This window comes from Nerophis ophidion, linkage group LG11 (assembly GCF_033978795.1).
Source record: "Nerophis ophidion isolate RoL-2023_Sa linkage group LG11, RoL_Noph_v1.0, whole genome shotgun sequence".
Lineage (NCBI taxonomy): Eukaryota > Metazoa > Chordata > Actinopteri > Syngnathiformes > Syngnathidae > Nerophis > Nerophis ophidion.
This window is the reverse complement of record NC_084621.1, coordinates 8,637,441-8,656,123: the sequence shown is the minus strand read 5'-3', so window position 1 is coordinate 8,656,123 and position 18,683 is coordinate 8,637,441. Positions and strand designations below refer to the sequence as shown.

At 40.9% G+C, this 18,683-nt stretch overlaps 1 protein-coding gene across 1 annotated transcript; it reads left to right on the top strand.

Annotated features, from left to right (window-relative positions):
* Positions 1-3,517: 3,517 nt before the first annotated feature.
* On the top strand, positions 3,518-9,260 carry apoeb (apolipoprotein Eb). Its single transcript, XM_061915036.1, has 5 exons — positions 3,518-3,612; positions 3,690-3,753; positions 3,820-3,973; positions 8,233-8,520; positions 8,588-9,260. The coding sequence occupies exons 2-5, from the start codon at positions 3,711-3,713 to the stop codon at positions 8,931-8,933; spliced, it is 831 nt and encodes a 276-aa protein (XP_061771020.1). The 5' UTR covers positions 3,518-3,612; positions 3,690-3,710; the 3' UTR covers positions 8,934-9,260.
* Positions 9,261-18,683: the final 9,423 nt, after the last annotated feature.

The following is an 18,683-nucleotide window of genomic DNA, read 5'->3' as shown; positions in this document are numbered from 1 at the left end:
GCATGTCCCAAATTCCAAGCTGCTTTTTTGAGGCATGTTAAAAAAAAATAATGCACTTTGTGACTTTAATAATAAATATAGCAGTGCCATGTTGGCTTTTTTTCCCCATAACTTGCGTTGATTTATTTTGGAAAACCTTGTTACATTGTTTCATGCATCCAGCGGGGCAGCACAACAAAGTTAGGAATAATAATGTGTTGATTCCATGACTGAATATATCAGTATCGGTTGATATCGGAATCTGTCATTTAGAGTTGGACAATATCAGAATATTGGATCTCGGCAATAAAGCCATTATCGCACATCTCTAATCAATATATTGCAGTAGTTTGTATTTTTACCTTCTCAGTGAGCAGGGGTGTCCAAACTTTTTCCACTGAGGGCCACACACGGAAAAATGTAAACATGCGGGGTCCGTTTTGATATTTTTCATTTTCAAACCATAACAAAATATATGGATTCTTTTTTTTTTTTACCTTTAGGACTCCCAGGGACCATAGAGGGTCTCCGTCATTAACATGTTAAAAATAAGTCAAATTATTATTTTCATTTTTTATGTAACCCTTACAGTAAATCTCTATATCAACTTCAGGTTGATATAAAGTTAAAAAAAAAAAAAAAAGACAACTTTGTTTTTTATAGTAAAACTGAAATATGCAGCATTTCCCCCATTGCCCAAAACATTCAGAAAGCAATGTTTGATCTGAAGTAATTGGAGCCCTAAAAAGATCAATAAAGCAGGACACCATTGATTTAAATGTATTATTATTTCTGAGTAATCGCAGTGAAAAATAAACAAAATCCCACTAAATATATTTGGGATCCAAAAGGTCCCCCACTTATAAAGTGATACATTTTTATTATTATTTGTTTTACTTTCAACACTTAAGTCACGAGATCAACTTCAGTTATATTTGTCCATTTTACGTTTGAACTATTATTTTGTTGGTTTTATGCTCTTTTGTCAAAGAAACCACTGTTTTATATGGCAACCACACAATATATGCACATATTTTCCAAATAAAACATTATAAAGTGAAATATTTGAAGTAATTGGAGCCTTGAATAGGTCAATAATTCATTAAACATTCTTTTTTTTTTTTAGCATTGGCAATAAGAGCAAAATGAAGAAAAAATTAAAAATAAAAACAAACAGCCTGCATGGCAGCTTTGTGTCAACATTGCAACTTTTCCCTGTTAGATTTCACCTCATTGTACATTTTTTATTTTTTTATTTGTGCAATAGCATTTCCAGAATGTGTGGCGGGCCACTAAACAATTATGTGCGGGCCGCACTTTGGACACCCCTGCAGTAGAGAAATATCATTAAATGTCCATCCATCCACCAATTTTCTACCGCTTGTTTTGTAAGTAAAAATAATTCACATCATAAAGTTAATAATGGCAAATTACACCAACACTATATTGCATTTTGTGTAAAAATACAATGAAAGCGGAAATATTGTGTTGTTGCTCTTTTGCAAAATGACCTTATTGTCCATATATGGCAGGGGTGTCCAAACTTTTTCCACTGAGGGCCGCACACTGAAAAATCAAAGCAAGCGGGGGCCATTTTGATATTAAAAAACAATACAATACATGTTTAAAAATATACATTTAGGCCTCCACTCAGTCCTCATAGGATTTTGATCCCAAAAATATTAAAAATGTGTCATTATTCAGTAGTATTATTTTTCCAGTTTTAAATCTTTAAATCAACATTAGGTCATTCTGTCAATATAACATTTTTAAAGATTTAAGTTGTATGCTCTTTTTGTCAAAGAAAACCCTGTTTTTATGGAAAAAACACAAAATATGCAGTATTTTCACCCAATAAAATTTTTAAGTGGAATACTTGAGATTATATAAAAATTGGAGCCTTAAAAAGGTCAATTACTCATAACACTATTGATTTAATTTTTATATTTTTGAGTAATGACACTTAAAAACCAATCACATTAAAATTATTGGGACCAAAAATGGTCCTAGTCATTGAACTGTTTAAAAACAATTATAATTTTTTTACTGTTTACTTTTAACACAATAATCTCGAGATCACCTTCAGATCCATCCGTCATTTATAAGTTGTATTGTTGTTTATATATGGCAAACACAAAACATGCAAAATTTCCCCGAAAAATATCTCAAAGTGGAATATGAAGCCTTTAATACATGGTGTCAAACTCTGGCCCGCCGTGTAATTTAATTTGGCCCTTGAGGCAATATCAATTTAGCATTAGAGCTGGCCCGCCGGTGTTATACAGCGTCAGTGCCAACCCTCCTAGACTCCCGAAGTTTAGTGCCCCTCCCGAAAATCTCCCGGGGCAACCATTTTCCTGAATTTCTACCGATTTCTACCTGGACAACTATATTGGGGGCGTGCATTTAAGGCACTGCCTTTAGCGTTCTCTACAACCTGTCCGCTTTTCCTCCATACTAACAGCGTGTTACATAATATTTGTGGCTTTTACACACACACACACACACACACACACACACACACACACACACACACACACAAGTGAATGCAATGCATACTTGATCAACAGCCATACAGGTCACACTGAGGGTGGCCGTATAAACAACTTTAACACTGTTACAAATATGCGCCACACTGTGAACCCACACTAAACAAGAATGACAAACACATTCCAGGTGAACATCCGCACCGTAACACAACAGAACAAATACCCAGAACCCCTTGCAGCACTAAATCTTCCGGGAAATTTCCAGCTAACTGACCAATAATTAACGTTTTATTCATGCATTTTCTCTTGCTACTTCAAGGCTTGAATGTTTGGTTCATTCATTATTGTTATTTTATTTTCAAATTTACTATTAGCCTGTGGAAAAAATTGTATACTTACCTCAGAAGATTGCAAATAGAAAAAAAAGGCATTACATTTTTATTAAAATTTTATTTGATATGCCATTGATTTTTTTTTTAAAATTATTATTATTATTATTATTTGAAACTAGATTTTGCATGTTACTAAAGTTATATAAGCCTTGCTTGTTCAATATTTAACGCAAAACTTTTTTGGGTCCCTATTAAAAGGTTAATTTTTTTCAACCTTGGCTTTGTTCCGTTTAAAATGTTGGCCCACTCTGTATTTGAGTTTGACACTCCTGCTCTATGATACATATTGACATAGATTTTGATTCATTATTTTAAAAAAGAAAAAAAGAAATAGCCTGCATGACAGCTTTGTGTTGTTCGGGTAAACATTGCAACATTTTATTGTTACATTCCACCTGTTTGCTCTTTCATTACACTTTTTATGTTTTAATTTTTTTTCCCCCAATAGTATTTTTAAACTAGGCCATTAAAAAATGGCCCCCGGACCGCACTTTGGACACGCCTGATATATGGCTATAATGATGTGTCGTTTTCCTTGACCCTGCACTGTACGTGCAACCTTTCACCTTCCTTGGCCACATTGCGTAAACAATATGCTGGAAGGTGAGGAGGGAAGGAGAGAAGGAGGCAGGATGCCAAGATTGCTACAGTAGCCACGCCTCCTCATAGTAAGCCCTCCCCCCCGCCTCAGTCAGCCTATAAAAAGGTGAGCGCCACTGTGGGAGAACACGGAGGAACCTTTATCACTTCAGGTAAGATGAGGAGGAAACAAAACGCAAAGAAGACGACGAAGAAGAAGTGGCAACTCATGTTTTGATTTCTTTTCCAGGTGTTTCTGTCTGCAACAACCATGAAGGCCGTAGTTCTCGTCCTTGCCCTGGCAGTCATCAGCGGTATGTTTAGTTTTACGTGACATTCAGCGCGCTCTACTCTGATGTTTAACCCGTTGTCCATCGCAGGCTGCAACGCCCGTGTGGTTCGCCAGGCCGACGCCACCCCAAAGAGCTGGGAGGAGGGCGTGGAACGCTTCTGGCAGCACATCGCCGAGCTCAACCAGAAGGCCGATGGCGTGTTGCAGACCATCAAGACCTCTCAGCTCAACAGAGAGCTTGAGTAAGTCCAGGACACTTACCCTCCCCAGGGACAAATATAGTTAAATAGTAGCAAAAAGTCAATCATAGATAAATACATGGATATTACTTAATTGATTCCTTCAGGAAAAATTAATTAAAAAATACAATTAAAATTATTATTATTAAAATCTTCTCTAGTAACAAGCGTATTCATCTTTTTAAACTGCAAAAATGGGTAAAAACATGTTTTGCTTTATTATTGCACTTTTCATCCAAAATATTTTTTTTTATGACATTTTTTTCATCATGCAATTCTAAAAAGAAAAATCTCTGTATTTGTTGAACATTTTTTGCAACGTTTAATTAATAATTGTCGTAATTATTGCAAACACCTCCAATATAATTAACTCATACAACCACAATTATAATAAAGAAAAATCTCCGTGAATTTGTTAAACATTTTTTGCAATGTTTAATAATTAATAATTGTCGTAATTATTGCAAACACCTCCAATATAATTAACTCATACAACCACAATTATAATGATAGTAATTATGGACAGTAGGGATGTTGGAAAAAATCGATTCGAATATGAATCGAATCGAATACGTTGTGCGATTCAGAATCAATTCTCATTTAAAAAAAAAAAAATATATATATATATATATATATATATATATATTTTTTTTTTAATCAATCCAACAAAACAATACACAGCAATACCATAACAATGCAATCCAATTCCAAAACCAAACCTGACCCAGCAACACTCAGAACTGCAATAAACACAACACAGAACAAACCAAAAGTAGTGAAACAAAAATGAATATTATCAACAACAGTATCAATATTAGTTATCATTTCAGCATAGCAGTGATTAAAAATCCCTCATTGACATTATCATTAGACATTTATAAAAATAATAAAAAAGAACAATAGTGTCACAGTGGCTTACACTTGCATGGCATCTCATAAGCTGGACAACACACTGTGTCCAATGTTTTCACAAAGATAAAATAAGTCATATTTTTGGTTCGTTTAATAGTTAAAACAAATTTGAATTATTGCAATCAGTTGATAAAACATTGTCCTTTACAATTATAAAAGCTTTTTTTTAAAAATCTACTACTCTGCTAGCATGTCAGCAGACTGGGGTAGATCCTGCTGAAATCTATGTATTGAATGAATACACAATCCTTTTGAATCAGAAAAATATGGTTTTTGAATCGAAAATCGAATCGAATAAAATCGATATATTATCGAATCATGACTTCCAAAGACATGCACCTGGGGATAGGTTGATTGGCAACACTAAATGGTCCCTAGTGTGTGAATGTGAGTGTGAATGTTGTCTGTCTATCTGTGTTGGCCCTGCGATGAGGTGGCGACTTGTCCAGGGTGTACCCCGCCTTCCGCCCGATTGTAGCTGAGATAGGCGCCAGCGCCCCCCGCGACCCCGAAAGGGAATAAGCGGTAGAAAATGGATGGATGAATGGACTCCAAGAATCGATATTGAATCGAATCGTGGGACACCCAAAGATTCACTGCCCTAATGGACATGGTTATAATTGTCGTATTTCCTTGAATTGCCGCCGGGGCGCTAATTATTTTAAAACCTCTTCTCACTCCGGCACTTACCAAAGGCATGCAGAAACAAATTGAGTGTGATGTAAGCTTGGACCTTAAATCCTACTGAATAGCTCTTAATCTTCTTCCCTTTATGCCATTTCAAATGACTGGTATTGAAATCAGCCTCCTGCATTTTGAAAATGATGACAGGGGAAGTGTCACTCGTGACGTCACGAGTTTGACCATTTTGTGCTAGAAGAACAGATTAAAAAAATAATAATAATTAAAGCTGCAAGCAGCGATGGACGGGACCGAGTATATATGGAAGTGGCTGAGGAGAGGGAAGTCTGGGCTTCCCAGATATAAGTTAGAACAACACACTGCCTTGTATTATATTGTCGTTTTTACCTTCCATAACATGTCTACTGACAGATATAAGTTAGAATTATACACTACTTTTTATTTCAAATGTTGTAATTTTTACCTTCCATAACGTGTCTACTGACAGATATAAGTTAGAACAATAGACTACTTTTTATCATAAATATTGTAGTTTTTACCTTCCATAACGTGTCTACTGACTGACAAATTACAGCTCAAAGAGGCTAAAGTGAGTGTTTTTACAAAACTTTTGTTTTGAAGGGGGGAATTGCAAACTTCCTGTTGATTTTTGCTGAAGGATGATGTCAGTGTATGAAATCTAGGTCTAAGTGAGACCTACATAGAGGTTTTTGTTTCATGTCGCTATGACATTCCTACTTGAAGTTACAGGCAGTTTTGTCTGTGTTTTCTTCCTAGGGGCGCTAAAGCGCAATTTTTAGTTTTGAGGTTAGGTTTTTTGATTAAATCGCAATGTTCGCCAGTCCTGATGTGTGTGTCAAATTTGGTGAGTTTTGAAGCATGTTAAAGGGGGTCAAATTACAGCTCAAAGCTGCGGAATAATAATAAAGAAAGACAGAAAGAAAGAATTAAACTCTAGAAAGGGACATTCGTTCCCTAATAAAAAACAAAAAAACTAATAAATTAAACTTTTTTATTTTTTTATTCAGGCCTACCCGTGGGCCGGATTTTGGATGCTGGCGGGCCGTTCCTGGCCCACCAGCCGCAGTTTGGGGACCCCTGATTTTAAGCTTTATTTTTAACACTGTGTTTACCAGCGGAATTATTCATGACTTATCGTGTTAAGAAATGTCAGTTAAGATTTATCTAAGAGTACCGTATTTCCTTGAATTGCCGCCGGGTATATAGTATGCACCTGGCTAGAATTACTGCCGGGTCAAACTCGTTTCGCAAAATAATTAGCGCATGCTTAGCATTACCGCCAGCTCAGGATTAACGCCGGGTCAAACTCGTTACGCAAAATATTTTTATTAGCGCATGTCTAGAATTTCCGCCGGGTCGAACTCATTTCACCAAATAATTAGCATACGCCTAAAATTACCGCCGGATCAAACTCGTCACGTCACGAGTGACAATTCACCTGTCATAATTTTTAAAATGGAGGAGGCTGATTTCAATCATTTGAAATCGCATAAAGGGAAGAAGATTAAGAGCTATTCAGTAGGATTTAAGGTCCAAGCTATTGAATATGGTAAAAAGAACAGTAAGCAGCTATGATTTATTAGTATACCGTAGCTGCGTGTGTCAAATATGAGTCATTAAATGACTCCCGCCTCCTGGTGGTAGAGGGCGCTAGTGATCCTTCTAGTGACTACTCGGCTGCAGAAGAAGTGACAACAAGCAGCAAGAGTGACCAGCGTGTGTTTATTTTTTCCTCTTGCTTGCATTTTTAACATGGAGGATTACATATCTAAAACAAAAAAGTTTTCTAAACTGGACTTTCAATCGAAGCAGGAGGTAATAAAGGAAGATCTCCATCGAGACAGAGAGACTTTTAAAAGTGAAGAAAGATAAGGAAGACTTCTATAAACAAGTTATCGATGCTTTTTTGATTAGAAGGAGCTGGCATGGACTTGATTTATAAGTAAAGGTAAGACCATAATAACGTTTTTTTTTTATTAAATGTGCTTTTCATGATGGTATCCTTACATTACACTCAAATGTTTAAGAGCAGGCCTAAATTTACCGCATGGCTTTGGTACGTGCCGGAGTGAGAAGTGGCATCCATCCATTTTCTACTGCTTACTCCCTTTTGGGATGGCGGGGGGCGCTGGCGCCTATCTCAGCTACAATCGGGCGGAAGGCGGGGTACACCCTGGACAAGTCGCCACCTCATGACAGGGCCAACACAGATAGACAGACAACATTCACACTCACATTCACACACTAGGGACCATTTAGTGTTGCCAATCAACCTATCCCCAGGTGCATGTCTCTGGAAGTGGGAGAAAGCCGGAGTACCCGGAGGGAACCCACGCAGTCACGGGGAGAACATGCAAACTCCACACAGAAAGATCCCGAGCCTGGATTTGAACCCAGGACTGCAGGACCTTCGTATTGTGAGGCAGACGCACTAACCCCTCTGCCACCGTGAAGCCCGGCCATAATACCGTTCTTTTTAATTAAATGTGCTTTTCATGATGGTATCCTTACATCACACTCAAATGTTTAAGAGCAGGCCTAAATTTACCGCATGCCTTTGGTAAGCGCCGAAGTGAGAAGTGGTTTTAAATTAATTAGCGTCCTGGCGGCCATTCAAGGAAATACGGTAGTCATCAAAAGAGCCACATTGGTTGATGCACCATCTCATGTTTCCGTTTTCTCGGCAGCACCTTGATCAGCGACACCATGGCCGAGCTGACGGCGTACAAGGACAACATCCAGGCTAAGCTGAGCCCCTACGCCTCCGCCTCCACAAGTCAGCTGGCCACTGACCTGCAGCTGCTGGGCAACAGGCTGCAGAAGGACATGACGGACGCCAAGGAGCGCAGCACCGAGTACCTGGGCGAGCTCAAGTCCATGGTGCAGCAGAACTCCGGCGACGTGCACACCCGCATCGGCGCCTACACCAACAAGCTGAAGAAACGCCTCAGCAAGGACACCGAAGACATCCAAAAGTAAGACTGTTTGAAAAGACGAGCGGTTCGTGTTGATGCGAAAACTAATCTTATATCATCGAAACAGCATCGTGGCCACCTACCTGGGCGAGATCCAGTCTCGCACCTCCCAGAACCTGGACAGCGTGAGGCAGCGCCTGGAGCCCTACGTCCAGCAGGCCGGCGACACCACCAACCAGAAGCTGAGCGACCTCTCCACGCTCCTGCAGACCCAGGCCACGGGTCTGGGCCAGCAGCTGGAGAGCCAGGCCGAGGGTCTCAGGACCCAGCTGGAGGCCACCGCCGAAGAGCTGCGCACCTCGCTGGAGGGGAAGATCGACGAGCTGACCGAGCTCTTCGCCCCGCTCGCCACTCAGATCCGCGAGAAGTTCGACACCGTGATGGAGAAGGTGAAGGAGACCAGCGCCATTTAGAGGAAAAGAGACTTCGAGAGGGTCTGTGGTGTCCCTGGAAAGGAGGAAGTTGAGAGTTACTGATCTTCACTTACGGCCTTGCTTGTCTTTTCCCCTTTTTCCACATGTTGTTGTAAAAAAAACATGAGCCACCATCAATGCACACGAAATGCAAGTCGTTCATTTCAATAAACACTTTTTAAACGTGTTGCCGCTCCTGAGTCACGGGCCAGCTGAGCTGCGGTCGTCGCCCACTATTTGCGTGTTTAGCTTATACATACAATCTTGTCGCTTTGTCCGCCATGATGCTCTCTGAGGCGAGTCAATAAAGAAGCCAGGAAAGAACAACTTTGCTCCTTTGTTTTTATACACAAACCCTGTTTCCATAGGAGTTGGGAAATTGTGTTAGATGTAAATATAAACGGAATAATTTTCAACCCATATTCAGTTGAATATGCTACAAAGACAACATATTTGATGTTCAAACTTTAGAATTTGATGCCAGCAACACGTGACAAAGAAGTTGGGAAAGGTGGCAATAAATACTTATAAAGTTGAGGAATGCTCATCAAACACTTATTTGGAACATCCCACAGGTGAGCAGGCTAATTGGGAACAGGTGGGTGCCATGATTGGGTTTAAAAGCAGCTTCCATAAAATGCTAAGTCATTCACAAACAAGGATGGGGCGAGGTCACGAATTTGTAAGCAAATTGTCGAACATTTTAAAACAAAATTTCTCAACGAGCTATTGCAAGGAATTTAGGGATTTTACCGTCTACGATCCGTAAAACCATCAAAAGGTTCAGAAAATCTGGAAAAATCACTGCACGTAAGCGATGATATTACAGACCTTTGATCCCTCAGGCGGTACTGCATCTGAAACCGACATCAGTGTGTAAAGGATATCACCACACAGTCTCAGGAACACTTCATAAAACCACTGTCAGTAACTACATCTGTAAGTGCAAGTTAAAACGCTACAATGCAAAGCCGAACTCATTTATCAACAGCACCCAGAAACGCCGCCGGCTTCGCTGAGCTCATCTAAGATGGACTGATGCAAATTGGAAAAGTGTCCTGTGGTCTGACTAGTCCACATTTCAGATTATATTTGGAAACTGTGGACATGGTGTCCTCCGGAACAAAGAGGAAAATAGCCATCCGGATTATTATCGACGCAAAGTTGAAAAGCCAGCATGTGTGATGGTATGGGGGTGTATTAGTGCCCAAGGCATGGGTAACTTACACATCTGTGAAGGCACCATTAATGCTGAAAGGTACATGCAAGTTTTGGAGCAACATATGTTGTCATCCAAGCAATTACCGCACTACAATACTCTTCATTCACTGACTGTAAATAATGTAAAAATAATGTAAAAACACTTTACTTACCACTATAATTACCGGACTACAATACTCTTCATTCATTGACTGTAAATAATGTAAAAATAATGTAAAAACACTTTACTTACCACTGTAATTACCGGACTACAATACTCTTCATTCACTGACTGTAAATAATGTAAAAATAATGTAAAAACACTTTACTTACCACTGTAATTACCGGACTACAATACTCTTCATTCATTCATTGACTGTAAATAATGTAAAAACACTTTACTTACCACTGTAATTACCGGACTACAATACTCTTCATTCATTCATTGACTGTAAATAATGTAAAAAATATGTAAAAAAAAACTTTACTTACCACTGTAATTACCGGACTACAATACTCTTCATTCACTGACTGTAAATAATGTAAAAATGATGTAAAAACACTTTACTTACCACTGTAATTACTGGACTACAATACTCTTCATTCATTGACTGTAAATAATGTAAAAATAATGTAAAAACACTTTACTTACCACTGTAATTACCAAACTACAAAACTCTTCATTCATTGACTGTAAATAATGTAAAAACACTTTACTTACCACTGTAATTACTGGACTACAATACTCTTCATTCACTGACTGTAAATAATGTAAAAATGATGTAAAAACAAGAGTATGAAGAAGTCATACTGTTCCATTACCTTTGTTCATACTACTGTCACTACTCAACTGCCAAAGAACTGTCGACACCTTCATATTTGTTCCTTCCTATATTGTATATACTGTTACACTATTTGCACTGGTACTGTATTTGACTACTGTACTTCTACTTGTGCTGATCCTTCTACCATAACTACTGTGACATATTGTGCAACTTAATTGTCTTGTAATTAATGTACATCAGAGCTATTCAATGTTTTGTATTTAGTGTATTAGATTCTGCAACTAGTGTTTGGATCCACCTGTACGCAATATTTGAAGAGCATGGAAAAAAGCATTTCACTGTGGTGTAATCAATCAATCAATGTTTATTTATATAGCCCTAAATCACAAATGTCTCAAAGGACTGTACAAACCACTACGACTACGACATCCTCGGAAGAACCCACAAAAGGGCAAGGAAATATCACACCCAGTGGGACGCCAGTGACAATGATGACTATGAGAAACCTTGGAGAGGACCTCAGATGTGGGCAACCCCCCCCCTCTAGGGGACCGAAAGCAATGGATGTCGAGCGGGTCCAACATGATACTGTGAAAGTTCAATCCATAGTGGCTCCAACACAGCCGCGAGAGTTCAGTTCAAGCGGATCCAAGACAGCAGCGAGAGTCCCGTCCACAGGAAACCATCTCAAGCGGAGGCGGATCAGCAGCGTAGAGATGTCCCCAACTGATATAGGTGAGCGGTCCATCCTGAGTCTCGACTTTGGACAGCCGGTACTTCATCCATGGTCATCGGACCGGACCCCCTCCACAAGGGAGGGGGGGACATAGGAGAAAAAAGAAAAGAAACGGCAGATCAACTGGTCTAAAAAGGAGGTCTATTTAAAGGCTAGAGTATACAGATGAGATTTAAGGTGAGACTTAAATGCTTCTACTTAGGTAGCATCTCGAACTGTTACCGGGAGAGCATTCCAGAGTACTGGAGCCCGAACGGAAAACGCTCTATAGCCCGCAGACTTTTTTTGGGCTCTGGGAATCACTAATAAGCTGGAGTCCTTTGAAGGCAGATTTCTTGCCGGGACATATGGTACAATACAATCGGCAAGATAGGATGGAACTAGACCGTGTAGTATTTTATACGTTAGTAGTAAAACCTTAAAGTCACATCTTAAGCGCACAGGAACCCCATGCAGGTGAGCCAGTATAGGCGTAATATGATCAAACTTTCTTGTTGTTGTGTTGTCTGCATGTGACCAATAAACTTGAACATTAATTCATTTAGCACAGCCTAAATGGCTCAATAATACAATGGCGCAACTACGATTCAAAGACATTTAAAGAAATTAACCAAATTTTCTAAAAAAAATAACCTCAAACGATAACGATAAACTTCACGAGGACTGACACACTGCTGTGATTGTTGTTGACGTCCGTGCTTATGTAGACAAAAAGGTTACCACATCCTATCAGCTCTTTTGCTGTGGGACCAGTTAGGACCTGCTCTGGAAGCTGACATTCAGGAACATTCTGAGCCCCATCCTGAGTTCCATTCATCCCAGGATGTATTTACACAACACTGATGCAGCGATTGTGCAAACGTACCAGATTGTTTTGTCCCGCTACGGCACTTTGTTGTTGTGTTATTGTCTATTTCTCTTTCCAACATCCGTAAAACAATTTGCACACGATTGCATGATTCATTATAACACCAAAATGTATAGTTGAAATAATAAATAAATAAATAAATGGGTTGTACTTGTATAGCACTTTTCTACCTTCAAGGTACTCAAAGCGCTTTGACACTACTTCCACATTTACCCATTCACACACTGATGGAGGGAGCTGCCATGCAAGGCGCTAACCAGCACCCATCAGGAGCAAAGGTGAAGTGTCTTGCTCAGGACACAACGGACGTGATGAGGTTGGTACTAGGTGGGGATTGAACCAGGGACCCTCGGGTTGCGCACCGCCCCTCTTGAATCCAAACTATTTCCAAAAAGTACCATAAACCAATAGGCTTCTTGGGACAGAGATTGACATGATTCCATGGAGAAAGAACAGAGAGATCAGGAACAGAAAGTCGGGGGGTGCTGGAGCCTATCTCGGCTGCATTCGGGCGGAAGGCGGCGTACACCCTGGACAAGTCGCCCCTCATCACAGGGCCAACACAAATAGACAAACAACATTCACACTCACATTCACGCACTAGGGCCAATTTAGTGTTGCCAATCAACCTATCCCCAGGTGCATGTCTTTGGAAGTGGGAGGAGCCTATCCCCAGGTGCATGTCTTTGGAGGTGGGAGGAGCCTATTCCCAGGTGCATGTCTTTGGAGGTGGGAGGAGCCTATCCCCAGTGCATGTCTTTGGAGGTGGGAGGAGCCTATCCCCAAGTGCATGTCTTTGGAGGTGGGAGGAGCCTATCCCCAGGTGCATGTCTTTGGAGGTGGGAGGAGCCTATCCCCAGGTGCATGTCTTTGGAGGTGGGAAGAAGCCGGAGGGAACCCACACAGTCACGGGGGAGAACATGCAAACTCCACACAAAAAGATGCGGAGCCCGGGATTGAACACACTATTCAGGACCTTCGTATTGTGAGGCACATGCACTAAACCCTGTTCCGCCACGCTGCCCCGAGATGAGGAATTGACGAATAATTTTCATAACTGTAATACAAATAACACAAGTAGTAGTAATAATAAGTCAAAATGTTGTTTTTCAGATTGAAATCACTCTTGTCAAATTAAATAAGACGATTACACTTAAAATAATTTAATTTAAAAAAATGCATTGATTTGCGATTGGAAGGTTGAATCTATCTGGTTAACTGTAAAAATCATGCAATCTATAGTAAAAATGAGAATAAGTTTAAAATAGTTTATTATTGTAAATTGTTCAACTGTTAATTGTTGAAGTATAAATATAATTAATGATGTGCTGTATACTTATTCTGTTGTTGCTATAAAGCAGGGGTCGGGAACCTTTTTGGCCAAGAAAGCAAAATATTTTAAAATGTATTTCTGTAAGAGACATATAATATTTTTTTCAACACTGAACACAACTAAACATGTTTAAATAAGACCAACATTTCTAGAGTATAATAGGTCTCTTATTCTTTGTAATAACATTGTTATTCTGAAGCTAACTGTGGAGGGGGCGTGGCCTGCGGGCCTGCAGCAAAGCGGGGTGTTGCCAGGATCCGCCTCGAAATCAACGACAGGTGCATTAGAAGGCCCACCTTGGCCTTGTCATCTAATCACCTGTCGCTCTGTTATAAGGAGAGACGGGGTTGGGGCTGGAGCCAGAGCGCGAGCAAGAGCGAAAGAGAAAAAGACAATTGCTGGAAAGCAACTGAGACACTTATTGAAAAAAACAATATTGTAACCCTGAAACAGGCTCTCATGTTGGTGCTTGGTGGTCTGAAGAACCCCCAGGAGGGCAAGCCCCACATTAACCAATAATAAATAATAACTTCTTACCGTTAAAGGCCTACTGAAAGCCACTACTAGCGACCACACAGTCTGATAGTTTATATATCAATGATGAAATATTAACATTGCAACACATGCCAATACGGCCTTTTTAGTTTACTAAATTGCAATTTCAAATTTCCCACCAAGTATCCTGTTGAAAACGTCGCAGAATGATGACGCTTATGTTGATGCGTGCGGAGGGGACATTTTATCCCAGCACCACTCACGGCTAAAAGTCGTCTGCCTTAATCGCATAATTACACAGTATTTTGGACATCTGTGTTGCTGAATCTTTTGCAATTTGTTCAATTAATAATGGAGACGTCAAAGAAGAATGCTGTTGGTGGAAAGCGGTGGATTGCAGCTGCCTTTAGCAACCAAAACACAGCCGGTGTTTCTTTGTTTGTTGTGAAGCTTTAATACGGAACAGAGCGGTCAAGCGAACATCTTTCTCTACCACATGTCAACCAGCAAGTTTTTGGATGAGAAAATTGTGATATTAAGTCGGCTCTTAATATTCTATTCCCTGGTTTATTTGAATAGGTAATTTATTTGAATAGAATATTCCCTGGGAATAGAATTCCCTGGTTCAATCCCCACCTAGTACCAACCTGGTCACGTCCGTTGTGTCCTGAGCAAGACACTTCACCCTTGCTCCTGATGGGTGCTGGTTAGCGCCTTGCATGGCAGCTCCCTCCATCAGTGTGTGAATTTGTGTGTGAATGGGTAAATGTGGAAGTAGTGTCAAAGCGCTTTGAGTACCATGAAGGTAGAAAAGCGCTATACAAGTATAACTCATTTACCATTTATTTACTCTTACCTGATACTTGAGCAGAGTTTGCAGCCGTCAAAAAGGCAGCTGTGACTTTCTTGGCTCCTCCATAAGGCTTCCCTCAGAGACACTGGCGGTCACCACAGCCCTCCGACGTTCAGGTATGACTTTATTATCTCACTAAAACCCTAGTAACACAATAAGGAGATAAGGGATTTTCCAGAATTATCCTAGTAAATGTGTCTGGCAACACTAAATTGGCCCTAGTGTGTGAATGTGAGTGTGAATATTGTCTGTCTATCTGTGTTGGCCCTGCGATGAGGTGGTGACTTGTCCAGGGTGTACCCCGCCTTATACACGATTGTAGCTGAGATAGGCGCCAGCGCCCCCCGCGACCCCGAAAGGGAATAAGCGGTGGAAAATGGAAAAAAATGTGTCTAATAACATCTGAATCGCTCCCACTGCCCTCGCCTTTTTTTCTTTCTTTCTAGTGCTTCACTCTAACTTTCCTCATCCACAAATCTTTCATCCTCGCTCAAATTAATGGGGAAATCGTCTCTTTCTCAGTCCGAATCGCTCTTGCTGCTGGTTGCCATGATTATAAACAATGTTCAGAGGTGAGGAGCTCCACAACCAGTGACATCACGCGCACATCGTCTGCTACTTCCGGTACAGGCAAGGCTTTTTTATTAGCGACTAAAAGTTGCAAACTTTATTGTCGATGTTCTCTAATAAATCCTTTCAGCAAAAATATGGCAATATTGCGGAATGATTAAGTATGACACATAAAATGGACCTGCTATCCCCGTTTCAATAAGAACATCTCATTTCAGTAGGCCTTTGATAATGAAAACAGGACTTATTTTATCTGTGCGCCATCTGCTGGACAGGGTGGGTCACTGACCATTTAGGTGAATTTGATGTAGTTATTTGATACCTCTCATTCTATTGTTGAATCTGGACAAATTGTACAACCAGGGAGGTGCAACATAAAATGATACGTATGCAACCTCTTTCTATTATCGCACACATCAATTGTCTCTCAGAACTGGATTTGATGAAGTCAAGTGCAGAGCAGAGGCCAGTAGGGGGCAGCATACGTCCCCAGATTGTCTAGTCTGCTGACTTTGAAACTTTGTTACACTTAGCATAGAAAATATGACATATAAAAAAAACATGTTTTTTGTTAAGGTTTTAAAATATTTCTATCATATAGTCATTGTACTCCCTGAACCGATTTCTACTTTCCTTTTTTTGGTTACAATACAGCACAGCAAAATGATACATATAAAGTGCGTGATTTTTATGTTTATTCAAAGCTTTTATTGATTTGAGCTGTTGCACAAAAACAACTTTTGGGCTGCGTGTGTGTCAGAGTGCACTAGGTGAAGTGAAAAAGGAGTGAAACTTTCAGTGAGTGCACAAAACTGTGCATCGAAACCCCGGAATGCTCGCTCAGCATGTCTGTTCCATCTGCGCTGCAATAACAATTAATTAAAAAAAAAAAAAAAAAGTTCCAGCAAATCAACAGGTGATCAAGAGGCCCCGTGACTCTGAGTAACCCCTTCTAAAATAAATAAAGAACCTGCAGAGATTGAGAAACCTCCATCCTGTCCCTCCCCCTTTTATCACTGCTTGGTTCTTGGCCCGAACACAAAAACACAATTTTTGTAAGCTTGTTATGCCGGGATGTGCACTTTCATGCCTCCTGCAATTATTCAGGAGGGAAGTTACACGCACGCAAGCACCGGATCATGCAGGCAAACGCCAATCTAACCACAAAGGAGACGGAATTTTTTTGGGGAATTTTGCTTATTATTCACAATTCCTATGTAAGACAAGAACACACATTTACTGTATTTCTTCTTTTATGCATACTAAGTCATAATATCGTAAAATAAAGTGCAAGTAAAGTTAACGGGAGTACACTATTGGGCCCATAAAACCCTCTAAAGAACATCCAAAAAACGCCAACATTACACCATTTACATCTGCGGCTTTACTTTAAGCTTCTCCCTAATTACAGAGCTTCTCACCCTATCTCTAAGGGAGAGACCCGCCACACGGCGGAGGAAATTCATTTCAGCCTCTTGTACCCGTGATCTTGTCATTTCGGTCATAACCCTAAGCTCATGACCATAGGTGAGGATGGGAACGTACATCGACCAGTAAATTGAGAGCTTTGCCTTCCGGCTCAGCTCTTTCTTCACCACGACAGATCGATGCGGGGTCCGCATCACTGCAGACTCCGCACCGATCCGCCTGTCAATCTCACGATCCACTCTTCCCTCACTCTTGAACGAGACTCCAAGGTATTTGAACTCCTCAACTTGGGACAGTATCTCCTCCCCAACCCGTAGATGGCACTCCACCCTTTTCCGGACGAGAAGCAAGGACTCAGACTTGGAGGTGCTGATTCTCATCTCAGTTGATTAACACTCGGCTGCGAACCAATCAGGTGAGAGCTGAAGATCCTTGCCGGATGAAGCCATCAGGACCACGTCATCTGCACAAATCAGAGACCTAATCCTACAGCCACCAAACCAGATCGCCTCCAACGCCCCGAAAGTCCCTACAAAGTCTATCCATAAAGGTTATGAAGAGAATCAATGCCAAAGGGCAGCCTTGGTGGAGTCCATCCTTCACTGGAAACTGATCTAACTTACTGCCCAAACTCTGACACAAATAATACAGGCAGCAGACCGCCCCAATTAGACATTCCGATACCCCATACTCTCCGGGCAGACCCCACAATACACCCCAAGTTCACAAAGCACATGAAGACTGGTTGGGCTCCCATGCAAACGTAATAAAAATGCACGCTCAAGGACCCTGCTGATAGTATAGAGCTGGTCTGGGTACCTCTATTAAAGAGAGGAACCACGACCCGGTCTGCTAATCCAAGGTCATCGCCCTCGATGTCCATGCAATGCTGCAGAGTCTTGTCAATCAAGACAGCCCCACAGCATCCAGAGACTCAAGGAACTCCAGGCGGATCTCATCCATTCCCAGGGCCTTGCCACCGAGGAGCTTCTTTTAACTACCTCAGCAACTTCAGCCCCAGAAATAAACAGACCACAGATTCCCCAGGTGCTGCATCCTCATAGGTAGACACAAAGATGGGATTGAGGAGGTCTTCAAAGCATTCCCTCCACCGATCAACAACATCCGGAGTCAAGGTCAGCAGTACACCATCCCCACCATACATGGGGTTGACAGTGCACTGCTTCCCCCTCCTAAGGCGGTGGACGGTGGTCCAAGATCACTATGAAGCCGTTCAGAAGTCATTTGGAAGTCCATGGCTTCATCGAACTCCTCCCATGTCCAAGTTTTTGAACCTGATTAGTGCGTTTGATTTTGAATTTGAGTTTTGTGTCTTTAGTGTTTTACTGCCTTATCCTTTGTCTGCACCTGTGCTTTTGGTGATTCGTCCTCGGCGAGGGGCGGACCTTGAGGCACACCTGCTCGCAATTAGCACACCAGTATTTAGGTTAGTCACTGTCAGCTTGGCCTCGCCGGTGATTG

Excerpts from the sequence above, each read along its gene's own strand:
- apoeb (XM_061915036.1), top strand. The coding sequence starts at position 3,711 with ATGAAGGCCGTAGTTCTCGTCCTTGCCCTGGCAGTCATCAGCG. Across the intron at positions 3,754-3,819 it reads TGCCCTGGCAGTCATCAGCG|GCTGCAACGCCCGTGTGGTT; the intron begins GTATGTTTAGTT and ends TGTCCATCGCAG. Across the intron at positions 8,521-8,587 it reads GACACCGAAGACATCCAAAA|CATCGTGGCCACCTACCTGG; the intron begins GTAAGACTGTTT and ends TCATCGAAACAG.